This window comes from Eimeria necatrix, genomic scaffold (assembly GCF_000499385.1).
Source record: "Eimeria necatrix Houghton genomic scaffold, Enh_scaff132, whole genome shotgun sequence".
Classification (NCBI taxonomy): Eukaryota; Apicomplexa; class Conoidasida; order Eucoccidiorida; family Eimeriidae; genus Eimeria; species Eimeria necatrix.
The window spans coordinates 1-12,500 of record NW_013652072.1 but is presented as its reverse complement, the minus strand read 5'-3'; the positions used below and the strand labels follow the sequence as shown (position 1 = coordinate 12,500).

The following is a 12,500-nucleotide window of genomic DNA, read 5'->3' as shown; positions in this document are numbered from 1 at the left end:
GGTTTCCCGGAGGCGCGGGGCGTCCGGCTGCTCCTTTGCTGCCGACTGCAGCAGCAGCAGCAGCAGCAGCAGCAGCAGCAGCAGCAGCAGCGGGTGCGCCGAACCAGCGGGGCACGATGCCGGTGCCGGCGTGGATGCAGCAGGGGCCCCCCCCTCCTCTGGGGGCCCCCCCCCCTCTGGGGGCCCCTCCTCCGCCTGGGTTTGGCGCGCGGGGGGCCCCCTTCGTGCAGCCCCCGCTGCCTCCCGCTGCTGCTGCAGCAGCAGCAGCAGCAGCAGCAGCAGCCGGAGCTGGGGTCCCGGGTTCGGTACCCTTGCCCGCGTCTCTGGGCGTCCCCCCCGCGGCCCCCCCGCAGCCCCCCGAAAAGAAGGAGCAGCAGCAGCAGCAGCAGCAGCAGCAGCAGCAGCAGCAGCAGCAGGTGGGCGGCGCGTACGGGAAGGCCTCGCAGGCCCCTCCCCCCCCTCCGCAGCAGCAGCAGCAGCAGCAGCAGCGGGGGAAGGCGAAGACGCAGGAGGAGTTGCTGCAGGAGAAGGCGCGCAAGTGGCAGCAGCTGACCTCGAAGCGGTACAGCTGGCGGCAGCAGCTGGGGTGTACGTACACCGCAAAAGAGCCCATGCCTCCGGAACATCTCCGGAAATTAGTTAAAGACCACGGAGACATGAGCAGCAGGAAATTTCGCCAAGACCGAAGAGTCTATCTCGGGGCTTTGAAGTTTTTGCCGCATGCAGTCTTCAAACTCCTCGAAAACATGCCCATGCCTTGGGAACAAGCCCGCAACGTGGGGGTCCTCTACCACTCCACGGGAGCTATTACTTTTGTGGCTGAGACCCCCTTTGTTATAGAGCCAGTTTATCTCGCCCAGTGGGGGTCTTGTTGGATTTTAATGCGGAGAGAAAAGAGAGACAGAAGGCACTTCAAACGCATGCGCTTCCCCCCTTTTGATGATGAAGAGCCTCCGTTGGATTATGGGGAAAATGTGCTGGCAGTGGAGCCTTTAGAAGCCATCAGAATGGAGTTGGATGAAGAAGAAGATGCTGCTGTTGCGGACTGGCTTTACTGCAGCAAGCCGCTGCAGCAGCAGCAGCAGCACGTGCCGGGCCCGAGTTACCGCCGCTGGCGGCTGGAGGTGCAGCAGCTCGCCGTGCTGCAGCGGCTGGCGCATCAACTTCTTTCGGATTTACAAGACTTGAATTATTTTTATTTATTTAATTTAGAAGCTTTTTGCACTGCAAAAGCCCTCAACTTGGCCATCCCCGGAGGCCCCAAGTTCGAGCCTTTGTTCAGAGACTCTCAGGAAGAAGAAGAGGACTGGAACGAGTTCAATGATGTCTCCAAAATAATTATTCGACAACAAATCCGCACTGAGTACAGAGTCGCTTTTCCCCACTTGTACAACAACAGGCCCCGCTGCGTGGCCCTGCCTCCTTATCATTCTCCGGCTGTCTCCTTCGTCAAACCCGAAGACCCCGAACTCCCCGCCTTCTACTTCGACCCCATCATCAACCCCCTCCCCGCCTACAAGACCGCGGGAGCCGCAGACGCGCTCCAGGGTTAGGGTTTAGGGTTTAGGGTTTAGGGTTTGGGGGAGGGGGAGGGGGCGTTTTGGCTGTGTTTAGGGTTTAGGGTTTAGGGTTTAGGGTTTTCCGGTTTGTGTGCAGACCCGTCGGTGGTGGAGGGTTTCGAGTTGCCTTGGAGCGTGCGTGCGTTTCTGGAGGAGAGTCCGCTGTGTACAGACACCACAGCCGCGGGGATTTCGCTGTACTGGGCCTGCAGGCCTTTCAACTTAAGAGCGGGGCGCATGCGAAGGGCCCAAGATGTGCCATTAGTTCAAACTTGGTTTCGAGAACATGCGCCGCAGAACTATCCCGTGAAAGTGCGGGTTTCTTACCAGAAACTGCTCAAGTGCTGGGTGCTGTGCCACCTGCACTCGCGGCCGCCGAAGTCTCTGAAGAAAAGAAACCTCTTTCGCGTTTTCAAAACCACCAAGTTCTTCCAAGTCACGGAGATCGACTGGGTGGAGGCGGGGCTGCAGGTGGCCCGCCAGGGGTACAACATGCTGAACTTGCTGATCCACCGCAAGAACTTGAACTACCTCCACCTCGACTACAACTTCAACCTCAAGCCCGTCAAAACCCTCACCACCAAGGAACGCAAGAAGTCCAGGTTCGGAAACGCCTTTCACCTCTGCAGGGAAATCCTCCGCCTCACCAAACTCACCGTCGACTCCCACGTCCAGTTCCGACTCGGCAACGTCGACGCCTTCCAGCTCGCCGACGGCCTCCAGTACATCTTCGCCCACGTCGGACAACTCACGGGAATGTATCGGTGAGCACTTGCACAAAAACACCCAAACAGCTGCAAATCTCTGCAAATCCTTGCAAATCCTTGCAAATCTTTGCAAAGATTTGCAAATATTTGCAAAGATTTGCAAAAACTTGCAAAAACTTGCAAAAACGGCGCAGCTTCCCGCGCGCCGGAGGTGCCTGTACACCTGAAACTGGGGTGCGCGGCGGCGGCGGCACTTTTGCACTAAAGTCTTGAATTTGTTGAATTTGCGAGTTTGCTTTGTTGCATGAGTACTTTCTTGGTTTTTAAAGTGGATTTTAGCCGGAGTTCTCGCTCCGAGTCGGCGGATCCGTGAGGATCGGGAAAGCTGAATGGTTGGCGTTCCCTTGCGGTTTCTTTGCGAGTGGGTGGCTGCAGGTACAAGTACCGGCTGATGCGGCAAGTGCGGATGTGCAAAGACCTGAAGCACCTGATATACTACCGGTTCAACACGGGGCCGGTGGGGAAGGGGCCGGGGTGCGGCTTTTGGGCTCCGGGGTGGCGCGTGTGGCTCTTCTTCTTGCGGGGCGTTCTGCCTTTGCTGGAGCGCTGGCTGGGCAACTTGCTGGCGCGGCAGTTCGAGGGCCGCGTGTCCAAGGGCACGGCCAAGACGGTCACCAAGCAGCGCGTGGAGTCGCACTTCGATCTCGAACTTCGCGCTGCAGTCATGCACGACATTCTCGATCTCATGCCTGAGGGCGTGAAGGCCTCGAAGGCGCGGACTATTCTGCAGCACTTGTCCGAGGCCTGGCGCTGCTGGAAGGCCAACATCCCCTGGAAGGTCCCGGGGCTCCCCGCGCCCATCGAGAACATGATCCTCAGGTACCAAACCCTAAACCCTAAACCCTAAACCCTAAACCCTAGCTAAACCCTGAGTGCCGAGTTGGGTGCGCGGCTGTGTTGGGGTTGAGTTGGAGTTTCTTGTTCAACTTTCTTTTTTTGCATTCTGGAGAAATCCTCTTCAGCTTTCTTGTTTTGAATGAAACTTCTTCAGCTTTCTCGTTTCGGAATGAAGTTTTGCTTCAACTTGAAATGAAGTCCAAGTCTTTCAACTTGCGCATGTCCGATGGAAGTGGAATTGTTTTCCAACTTGTTCATTTCTGAATGGAATTGTTTTTCAACTTTTTATTTCGAAATGAAATGTTGTTTGTTTGATCATTTCTGAATGAAATGGAATTGTTTTTCAATTTGTTCATTTCCAAATGGAATGAATTGTTTGATCACTTCTGAATGAAATGGAATTGTTTTTCAACTTGTTCATTTCTGAATGAAATGAAGTCGTTTTTCAACTTTTTATTTCTAAATGGAATGAATTGTTTGATCATTTCTGAATGAAATGAAATTGTTTTTCAACTTGCTCATTTCTGAATGGAATGGAATTGTTTTTCAATTTGTTCATTTCTGAATGAAGTGAAATTGTTTTTCAACTTGTTCATATCTGAATGAAATGAAATTGTTTTTCAACTTGATCATTTCTGAATGAAATGAAATTGTTTTCCAATTTGTTCATTTCTGAATGAAATGAAATTGTTTTCCAGTTTATTCATTTCTGAGTGAAATGAAATTGTTTTCAACTTGTTCATTTTTGAATGAAATGGAGTTGCTTTCCAGTTTATTCATTTCTTCATGAAATGGAGTTGTTTTCCAGTTTGTTCATTTCTGAAAGAAATGGAGTTGTTTTCCAGTTTATTTATTTCTGAGTGAAATGAAATTGCTTTTCAACTTGATCATTTCCGAATGAAGTGGAAATCCTTTTCAACTTGGTTATTTCCGAATGGAATCGAAATCTCGAGTCAAGTAGAAACCTCATTCAACTTGTTCACTTCGGAATGAAATGAAAAGCTCCTTCAACTTGTTCACTTCTGAATGAAATGAAAAGCTCCTTCAACTTGTTCACTTCGGAATGAGCTAAAGAGCACTTCTGAATGAGATAATGACCTTTTTCAACTTGTTCACTTCGGAATGAGCTAAAGAGCACTTCTGAATGCGCTAAAGAGCTCTTCTGAATGAGACAAAGACCATGTTCAGCTTGTTCACTTCTGAATGCGCTGAAGACCACTTCTGAATGAACCAAAGACCTTTTCAACTTGCATGCAGCTGCATGCACCTGCACGCACCTGCATGCAGCTGCATGCATGCACTTTATGCATGCAACTGCATGCATGCAAGTGCATGCATGCATGCATGGATTGTTTGCAGATACGTGAAGATGAAGGCGGACTGGTGGACGAACGCAGCTTACTACAACAGAGAGCGAATCCGGAGAGGAGCCACTGTGGACAAAACAGTTTGCCGGAAGAATTTGGGGCGGCTGACGCGGCTGTGGCTGAAGGCGGAGCAGGAGCGGCAGCACGCGTACTTGAAGGACGGCCCGTACTTGAGCGGGGAGGAGGCGGTGGCGATTTACACAACAGCAGTTCACTGGCTGGAGTCTCGGAGGTTCACTCATATTCCATTTCCCCCTTTGAATTATAAACACGACACCAAGTTGCTGGTCTTGGCCTTGGAAAGACTCAAGGAGTTCTACTCCGTCAAGAGCCGCCTCAACCAGAGCCAGCGAGAGGAACTCGGGCTGATTGAGCAGGCTTATGACAACCCCCACGAGGCTTTGTCTCGGATAAAGCGGCACTTGTTGACTCAGAGGGCTTTTAAGGAACTTAGACTTGAGTTTATGGACTTGTATTCGCATTTAGTTCCCATTTATGAAATAGATCCTCTTGAAAAGATCACTGACGCTTACCTAGATCAGTATCTCTGGTACGAAGGCGACTCCAGGCACTTGTTTCCCTCTTGGGTCAAACCCGCAGACGCGGAGCCGCCGCCGCTCCTCGTCTTCAAGTTCTGCCAAGGCATCAACAACCTCACTGACGTCTGGAACACCGCGGACGGAGAAACCCTGGTCCTCCTCGAGAGCAAGTTCGAAAAGGTAAACCCTAATTCAGGGTTTAGGGTTTAGGGTTTGGGGTTTGGGGGTGGGGTGGGGTTCGGGCTTAGGGTTTGGGGGTCGGGGTGGGGTTGGGTTGGGTTCCGGCTGCGAATCGCGGAACCACCACCACCACCACCACCACCACCACCACCACCGCCGCTGCTGCCGCTGCTGCTGCTGCTGCTGCTGCTGCTGCTGCTGCTGCTGCTGCTGCTGCTGCAGGTGTACGAGAAGGTGGATTTGACTCTGCTGAACCGGCTGCTGCGTCTGATAGTGGACCACAACATCGCGGACTACATAACTGCCAAGAACAACGTGGGCGTCAGCTTCAAAGACATGTCGCACGTCAACTCCTTCGGCCTCATTCGGGGTCTTCAGTTTTCTTCTTTCGTTTTCCAGTACTACGCGCTGGTCCTCGACTTGCTGCTGCTGGGCCTCACCCGCGCCACTGAGATTGCGGGGCCGCCTGCGCTCCCTAATGAGTTCTTGTCTTTTCCCGATGTGCAGACGGAGACCAGGCACCCCATTCGCCTCTACTGCAGGTCAGCTAGCTAGCTAGCTAGCTAGCTAGCTGGGTGGCTGGCTGGGGAGCTGGGGAGCTAGCTAGCTAGCTGGGGAGCTAGCTAGCTAGCTGGGGAGCTAGCTGGCTAGCTAGCTGGGGAGCTAGCTAGCTGGGGAGCTGGCTGGGGGGCGCGGCGGGGAGGGAGGGCGCTCCCACGGGGTAGCTAGCTGGCTGGGAGCTGGGGAGGTGGCGGGCTTGGGGGCTGGCTAGCTAGCTAGGGAACTGGCAGCTAGCTAGCTAGCTAGCTAGCTAGTTAGCTAGTTGGCTAGCTGGGTGGCTAGCTCTTGAACGGTGTTGCGTGTGCGTTGGGTGTCTGTACACCGCAGGTACATTGACCGGTTCTGGGTGGTGTTCAAATTCACAAAAGAAGAAAGTCGAGATTTAGTTCAAAGATACTTGACGGAAAACCCGGACCCGAACAACGAGAACGTCGTGGGGTATCCCAACAAGACTTGCTGGCCGAGGGACTGCAGAATGCGCAGGTAAACCCTAAACCCTAAACCCTAAACCCTAGCCGGGCGTCCGGGGCTCTTAGCTGCTCGACTTCGGCCCCACAACTCCTTTTCTTTCAAAAGTTCTTAAATTTGAATTTCCCGAACTTGAGGAATTGCTGGTCTTTTGTGTCCAAAATTAAAAGTGGAAGCAACCAAAGTTCCCTCTTGCTGCTGCACCTCGCAGCAAACAGCCTTTCTTTGCTGCTCCCATTTCCTTTAAAAGTAGCTACACGCACAAGCCCTGCAGCTACTGCTGCTGCTGCTCGCTGCTGCTGCTGCTGCTGCGGCTCTTTCTGCTGCTGCTGCGGCTCTTTCTGCTGCTGCTGCTCTCTTTCTGCTGCTGCTGCTGTCTTGCTGCTGCTGCTGCTGCTGCTGCTGCTGCTGCTGCTGCGTGTGGTTTCTAGTGCTTAGCAGCTGCGTGGGAGTACTTGTGTGTGTGGCGTTTGTTGCAGAATGAAGCGGGACGTGAACTTGGGTCGCGCGGTGTTTTGGGAAATGGCGAATCGGCTGCCGCGGTCTTTGGCGACTCTGAACTGGACTTCTTCTTTCGCTTCCGTCTACTCCGTAGACAACCCGAACTTGCTGTTCAGCATGGGGGGCTTCGAGTGCCGGATTTTGCCGAAGGTGCGGCTGCAGACGGAGCAGTTCCTGCAGCGGGAGGGGGTCTGGAAGCTGCAAAACGAAGCCACGAAAGAAATGGCAGCGCAGGCTTTTCTGAAAGTTGGCGAAGACGGAATGCGCAGATTCGAAAACAGAGTCCGCATGGTCTTGATGTCCAGCGGCGCCACCACCTTCACCAAAATTGCGAACAAGTGGAACACCACTTTGATCTCGCTGATGACTTATTTCCGAGAGGCTGTGGTGCACACGGAGGCGCTGCTGGACTTGTTGGTGAAGTGCGAAAACAAAATCCAAACGCGAATCAAAATCGGACTCAACTCCAAAATGCCTTCCCGCTTTCCCCCGGTGGTCTTCTACACTCCCAAGGAGCTGGGGGGCTTGGGAATGCTGTCGATGGGTCACATTTTAATTCCCCAGTCCGATTTGAGATATAGTCAACAAACAGAGTCCGGAATAACTCACTTTAGATCCGGAATGTCGCACGAAGAAGACCAACTCATCCCCAACTTGTACAGGTACTTGCAAACGTGGGAAAGCGAGTTCGTGGAGTCGCAGCGCGTGTGGGCGGAGTACGCGTTGAAGCGCGCAGAAGCTGCTGCGCAAAGTCGCAGACTCACTTTGGAGGATCTCGAAGATAGTTGGGATCGGGGGATCCCCAGGATCAACACTTTGTTCCAGAAAGACCGACACACGCTGGCCTACGACAAGGGCTGGCGAGTCCGCGAGGACTTCCGCCAGTTCCAGCAGCTCAAAGCCCATCCTTTTTGGTGGACTCACCAAAGACATGACGGAAAACTCTGGAACTTGAACAATTACCGCACTGACATGATCCAGGCCCTCGGCGGAGTCGAGGGCATCCTCGAACACACCCTCTTCAAGGGCACCTACTTCCCCACCTGGGAGGGGCTCTTCTGGGAAAAGGCCTCCGGGTCAGGCTAGGGTTTAGGGTTTAGGGTTTAGGGTTTGGGGGTTCGGGGGCGGCGGGGATCCGGCGTGGGAGGGGTGGGGAGGAACTGGGAGGGTTGGGGGTAGGGTTTGGGGTGGGTGCGGAGGGTCGTCGGGGGAGGGAGCAGGGTTTAGGGTTTAGGGTTTAGGGTTTAGGAGGGTTTAGGGAGGGTTTGCTTCAGATTCGAGGAGAGCATGAAGTACAAGAAACTGACCAATGCACAAAGATCCGGATTAAACCAAATCCCTAATAGGCGGTTCACGCTTTGGTGGTCCCCCACAATCAACAGGGCCAACGTCTACGTGGGGTTCCAGGTGCGAGGGTTTAGGGTTTAGGGTTTAGGGTTTGGGGTTTGGGAGTGCTGCGGCGGGCCGCCACCGCGGCAGTGGCGGCTGGCAGCGCATTTGAGAGGCCGCGTGAACTACACCGTTGCACGGCTGGCTTCAGAGCTTTAGGGTTTAGGGTTTAGGGTTTAGGGTTTAGGGTTTGGGGTTTTCGCGCAGGTGCAACTGGACTTGACGGGCATTTTCATGCACGGGAAGATTCCCACTTTGAAGATATCTTTGATTCAAATCTTCAGAGCTCACTTGTGGCAAAAAGTCCACGAGTCCATTGTAATGGACTTGTGCCAAGTAAGAGGGTTTGCAAAAACAGAAAAAAGATAAAAGGGTTTGGCCCCCTGCTGCTGCTGGACCACTCAGTGGACCACTGGTCACGAATTCGTTTCGAGGGTCTAGTTAGGGTTTTGAGGGTTAGCGGTTTCTGGGGCAGCAGCTGGCTCGCTAGGTGTTTTTCCCGCTGTTTCTTTGGTGGTTTTGTCTGATACTTTGCTCCTAGGGTTTAGGGTTTAGGGTTTAGGGTTTAGGGTTTACGGGTGGCAAAGCTGGGGGGCTTTCGTTGGTAAATGTGCTACTTTTTGTGGGGAGTGGGGCGCCTCCTTTCGGCGAGCTCTTGGTTAACTTAGGGCTGGCGCGGCTAGGGTTTAGGGTTTAGGGTTTAGGGTTTAGGGTTTAGGGTTTAGGGTTTAGGGTTTAGGGCCAAGGATGACTATAATAGTCATGCTAATTTGGAGGAGTTGCTTTTGCAGCTCCGTTGAAATAAACAAATCTTCTCACCAGGAAACTGAGGCCCAATATCCAAACCCTAAACCCTCGTCGCAACAACTAAACCCTAGCCCGCCGCCGCGGCTTCGGCTGCAGCCCGCGTGTTGTGTCCTTAGAAGGGTTTAGGGTTTAGGGTTTAGGGTTTAGGGTTTATGAGATCGGGCTGAGCGTCCGGCTGCGTGTGCCTGGCTGGCCACGGGTTAGGGTTTAGGGTTTATGCGCGGGGAGCTGAACTTCCGGCTGCGGCTTGTTGCGGCCAAGGGCTCGGGTTTAGGGTTTAGGGTTTAGGGTTTAGGGTTTGGGGTTTGGTGTGTTTCAGGTGTTTGACATGGAGTTGGACTCTTTGGAAGTGGAAACAGTGCAGAAAGAAACTATTCATCCTCGAAAGTCTTACAAAATGAATTCTTCTTGTGCAGACATTTTGCTTTTTGCAACTTACAAATGGTCCATTTCCAAACCCTCGCTTCTCGCCGAGGGCAAGGACATCATGGAGGGAGCCACCGCCACCAAGCACTGGTCTGCTGCTGCTGCTGCTGCTGCTGCTGCTGCTGCTGCTGCTGCTGCTGCTGCTGCTGCTGCTGCTGCTGCTTGGGGGCGTGCTGCTGCTGCTGCGCTGCCTGCGGCTGTTGCTGCGGTGCGGTTGCCGCTGCTGTAGTGGGCGTGCTGCTGCGGCGCCGCTGCAGCTGCTGCTGCAGCTTGCTTGCTGCTGCTGCAGCGCACCTGCTGCTGCTGCTGCTGCTGCTGCTGCTGCTGCAGGCTGGACGTGCAACTGCGCTGGGGAGACTACGACAGCCACGACATAGAGAGGTACTGCCGCTCCAAGTTCTTGGATTACACAACTGACAACATGTCCATTTATCCTTCGCCTTCGGGGGTTTTGGTGGGAGTGGACTTGGCCTACAACCTCCACTCCGCGTTTGGCAATTGGTTCCCGGGCCTCAAACCCTTGATGCAGCGCGCCATGAACAAGATCATGAAGGTCCGCAAACCCTAGGGTTTAGGGTTTCCGGCCTTTGCTGGGGGGATTGGGGTTTGTGGGGGGCCGTTAGGGTTTACTGGGGGTTGTGAGGGTTTGTTGGGGGGGGTTAGGGTTTATTTGAGGTTGTTAGGGTTTAGGGGGGGTTGCTAGGGTTTCTGGGGGTTGGTAGGCTTTGTGGGGCCTATACTGGTTTGTTGGGGGTGATTGGGGTTTATTAGGGTTTAGCTTAGGGTTTATGAGGGCTTCCTAGGGTTTAGGGTTTAGGGTTGTTTGGTGTCGATTGGGAGGGCGAGTGAGCGGTCTGTAGAAGAGTCAGTAGATTAGGGTTTTGGACGTTAGGGTTTTGAGGGGCAGTTAGGGTTTGGAGGGACTTTAGAGTTTTGAGGAGGGTTTCGAGGGAGAATCAGGGTTTAGATAGTAGGATCAGGGTTTGAGGGTTCATTAGGGTTTGTGAGTTCTTTAGGGTTGTGAGTGCTTATTGGGGTTTTGAGGGTTCATTAGGGTTTGTGGGTTCCTTAGGGTTTCGAGGGTTCCTTGGAGTTTTGAGGGTTCCTTAGAGTTTTGAGGGTTAATTAGGGTTTTGAGGGTTAATTAGGGTTTTGAGGTTTCTAGGGTTTGAGGGTTAATTAGGGTTTAGGGTTTAGGGTTTGGGGTGTGCAGGCGAACCCGGCGTTGTACGTGTTGCGGGAGCGGATTCGCAAGGGTTTGCAGTTGTACTCTTCGGAGCCCACGGAGCCTTATTTGAATTCGCAAAATTATGGAGAATTGTTTTCTAATCAAACAGTTTGGTTTATAGATGACACAAATGTTTACAGAGTCACAATTCACAAAACCTTCGAAGGAAACCTCACCACCAAACCCGTCAACGGAGTCATATTCATCTTCAACCCCCGCACAGGTCCGCCTTCTAGGGTTTAGCGGTGGTTTGTTAGGGTTTAGAAGTGGTTTATTGGGGTTTGTAAGTGGTTTGTTAGGGTTTATAAGTGGTTTATTGGGGTTTGTAAGTGGTTTATTAGGGTTTGTAAGTGGTATATAAGGGTTTATTAGGGTTTGAGGAGATGCAGTTCAGTTCCCGCTAATAAACCCTGATCTTTCAGCCCTGGTGAAACAGGGTTGGGGGCCCCCTGGGGCCCCCTGTGGGGCCGCGTGGGGCCCCCCGAGTGTGTCTTGTGTCTGTTTTTGGCATTTTTCCTCGTTTGGGGCCCCCCTTGTGACCCCTCGTTGGAGTCCTCTGCTGGAGGCGAAGTTAAAGGCAGGAGTGGCATTAATTTTTTGAGTTTTTTCGGAGTTTTGTGTTTGCGCAGGTCAGTTGTTTTTGAAGATAATTCACACTTCGGTGTGGGCGGGGCAGAAGCGGCTGACGCAGCTGGCGCGGTGGAAGACTGCGGAAGAAGTGGCTGCGTTGATTCGGTCTTTGCCCGTGGAGGAGCAGCCGAAGCAAATCATTGCCACTCGCAAAGGAATGCTGGACCCTCTGGAAGTCCATTTGCTGGACTTTCCCAACATTGTGATCAAAGGCAGCGAACTCAACCTGCCTTTCCAGGCCCTCATGCGCATAGAGAAGTTCGGCGATATGATCCTCAGAGCCACGCAGCCCGAGATGGTTCTCTTCAACATGTTCGACGACTGGCTCAAGTCCATCTCCGCCTACACCGCCTTCTCCCGCCTCCTCCTGCTCCTCCGCGCCCTCCAAGTACTCCTCCTCCTGCTGCTGCTGCTGCTGCTGCTGCTGCTGCTGCTGCTGCTGCTGCAGTTGCTGCTGCTGGGTGCTCGCGGACGGGTTGGCGGCGCTGCTGCGCGTGCAGCTGCAGTTCCCGCACAGCCGGGCTCCTTCTCCTCCCTGCTGCTGCTGCTGCTGCTGGTTCCCCGACTCCTGCTGCTGCTGCTGCTGGTTCGCCGACTCCTGCTGCTGCTGCTGCTGCTGCTGCGCAGGTGAACACGGAGCGTGCGAAGGTGCTGCTGCGTCCGCACAAGTCGGTGGTGACGCAGCCGCACCACATCTGGCCGTCGCTGACGGACGAGGAGTGGATCCACGTGGAGGTGGGGCTGAAGGACTTGATCTTGGGAGATTATGCAAAAAAGAATAATGTAAACGTGGCCTCTCTGACTCAGTCGGAAATCCGGGATATCATCCTCGGGATGGAGATCGCGCCGCCGTCGCTGCAGCGGCAGCAGATCGCCGAGATCGAGGCGCAGGCCCGCGAGCAGCAGCAAGTGACCTCCACCACCACTCGCAGCGTCAACATTCACGGAGAAGACATGATAGTGGCCACTCAATCTCCTCACGAACAACAAGTGTTTAGTTCGAAGACAGATTGGCGAGTTCGCGCGATTTCCGCGGCGTCGTTACACCTCAGAACGCGCCACCTGTACGTGTCTTCGGAGGCCGTCGCGCCCGCGGGGTGTACGTACATCTTGCCGAAGAACCTGCTGAAGAAGTTCATCTCCATCGCCGACCTCCGCACGCAGATCGCGGCCTTCATGTACGGCTCCCCCCCCCCCCCCCCCCCCCCCACCCGCCACCCCAACACCAACAGCAGCAGCAG

General features: G+C 53.8%; 1 protein-coding gene across 1 annotated transcript in view; it reads left to right on the top strand.

The window, feature by feature from the left end:
- ENH_00010820 (pre-mRNA splicing factor prp8, putative) overlaps positions 1–12,500 on the top strand; it is a gene marked incomplete at both ends in the record, with an annotated part of 12,807 nt that extends 307 nt beyond the window's left edge. Inside the window, 14 exons of the mRNA XM_013578828.1 lie at positions 1–1,548; positions 1,657–2,323; positions 2,702–3,145; positions 4,523–5,249; positions 5,472–5,791; positions 6,138–6,293; positions 6,758–7,855; positions 8,054–8,186; positions 8,376–8,504; positions 9,295–9,491; positions 9,732–9,954; positions 10,615–10,852; positions 11,259–11,647; positions 11,887–12,500. The exon at positions 1–1,548 is cut by the window's left edge and continues 307 nt beyond it. Coding sequence (XP_013434282.1) covers positions 1–1,548; positions 1,657–2,323; positions 2,702–3,145; positions 4,523–5,249; positions 5,472–5,791; positions 6,138–6,293; positions 6,758–7,855; positions 8,054–8,186; positions 8,376–8,504; positions 9,295–9,491; positions 9,732–9,954; positions 10,615–10,852; positions 11,259–11,647; positions 11,887–12,500 — 6,883 coding nt within the window. The remainder of the gene's footprint in view (positions 1,549–1,656; positions 2,324–2,701; positions 3,146–4,522; positions 5,250–5,471; positions 5,792–6,137; positions 6,294–6,757; positions 7,856–8,053; positions 8,187–8,375; positions 8,505–9,294; positions 9,492–9,731; positions 9,955–10,614; positions 10,853–11,258; positions 11,648–11,886) is intronic.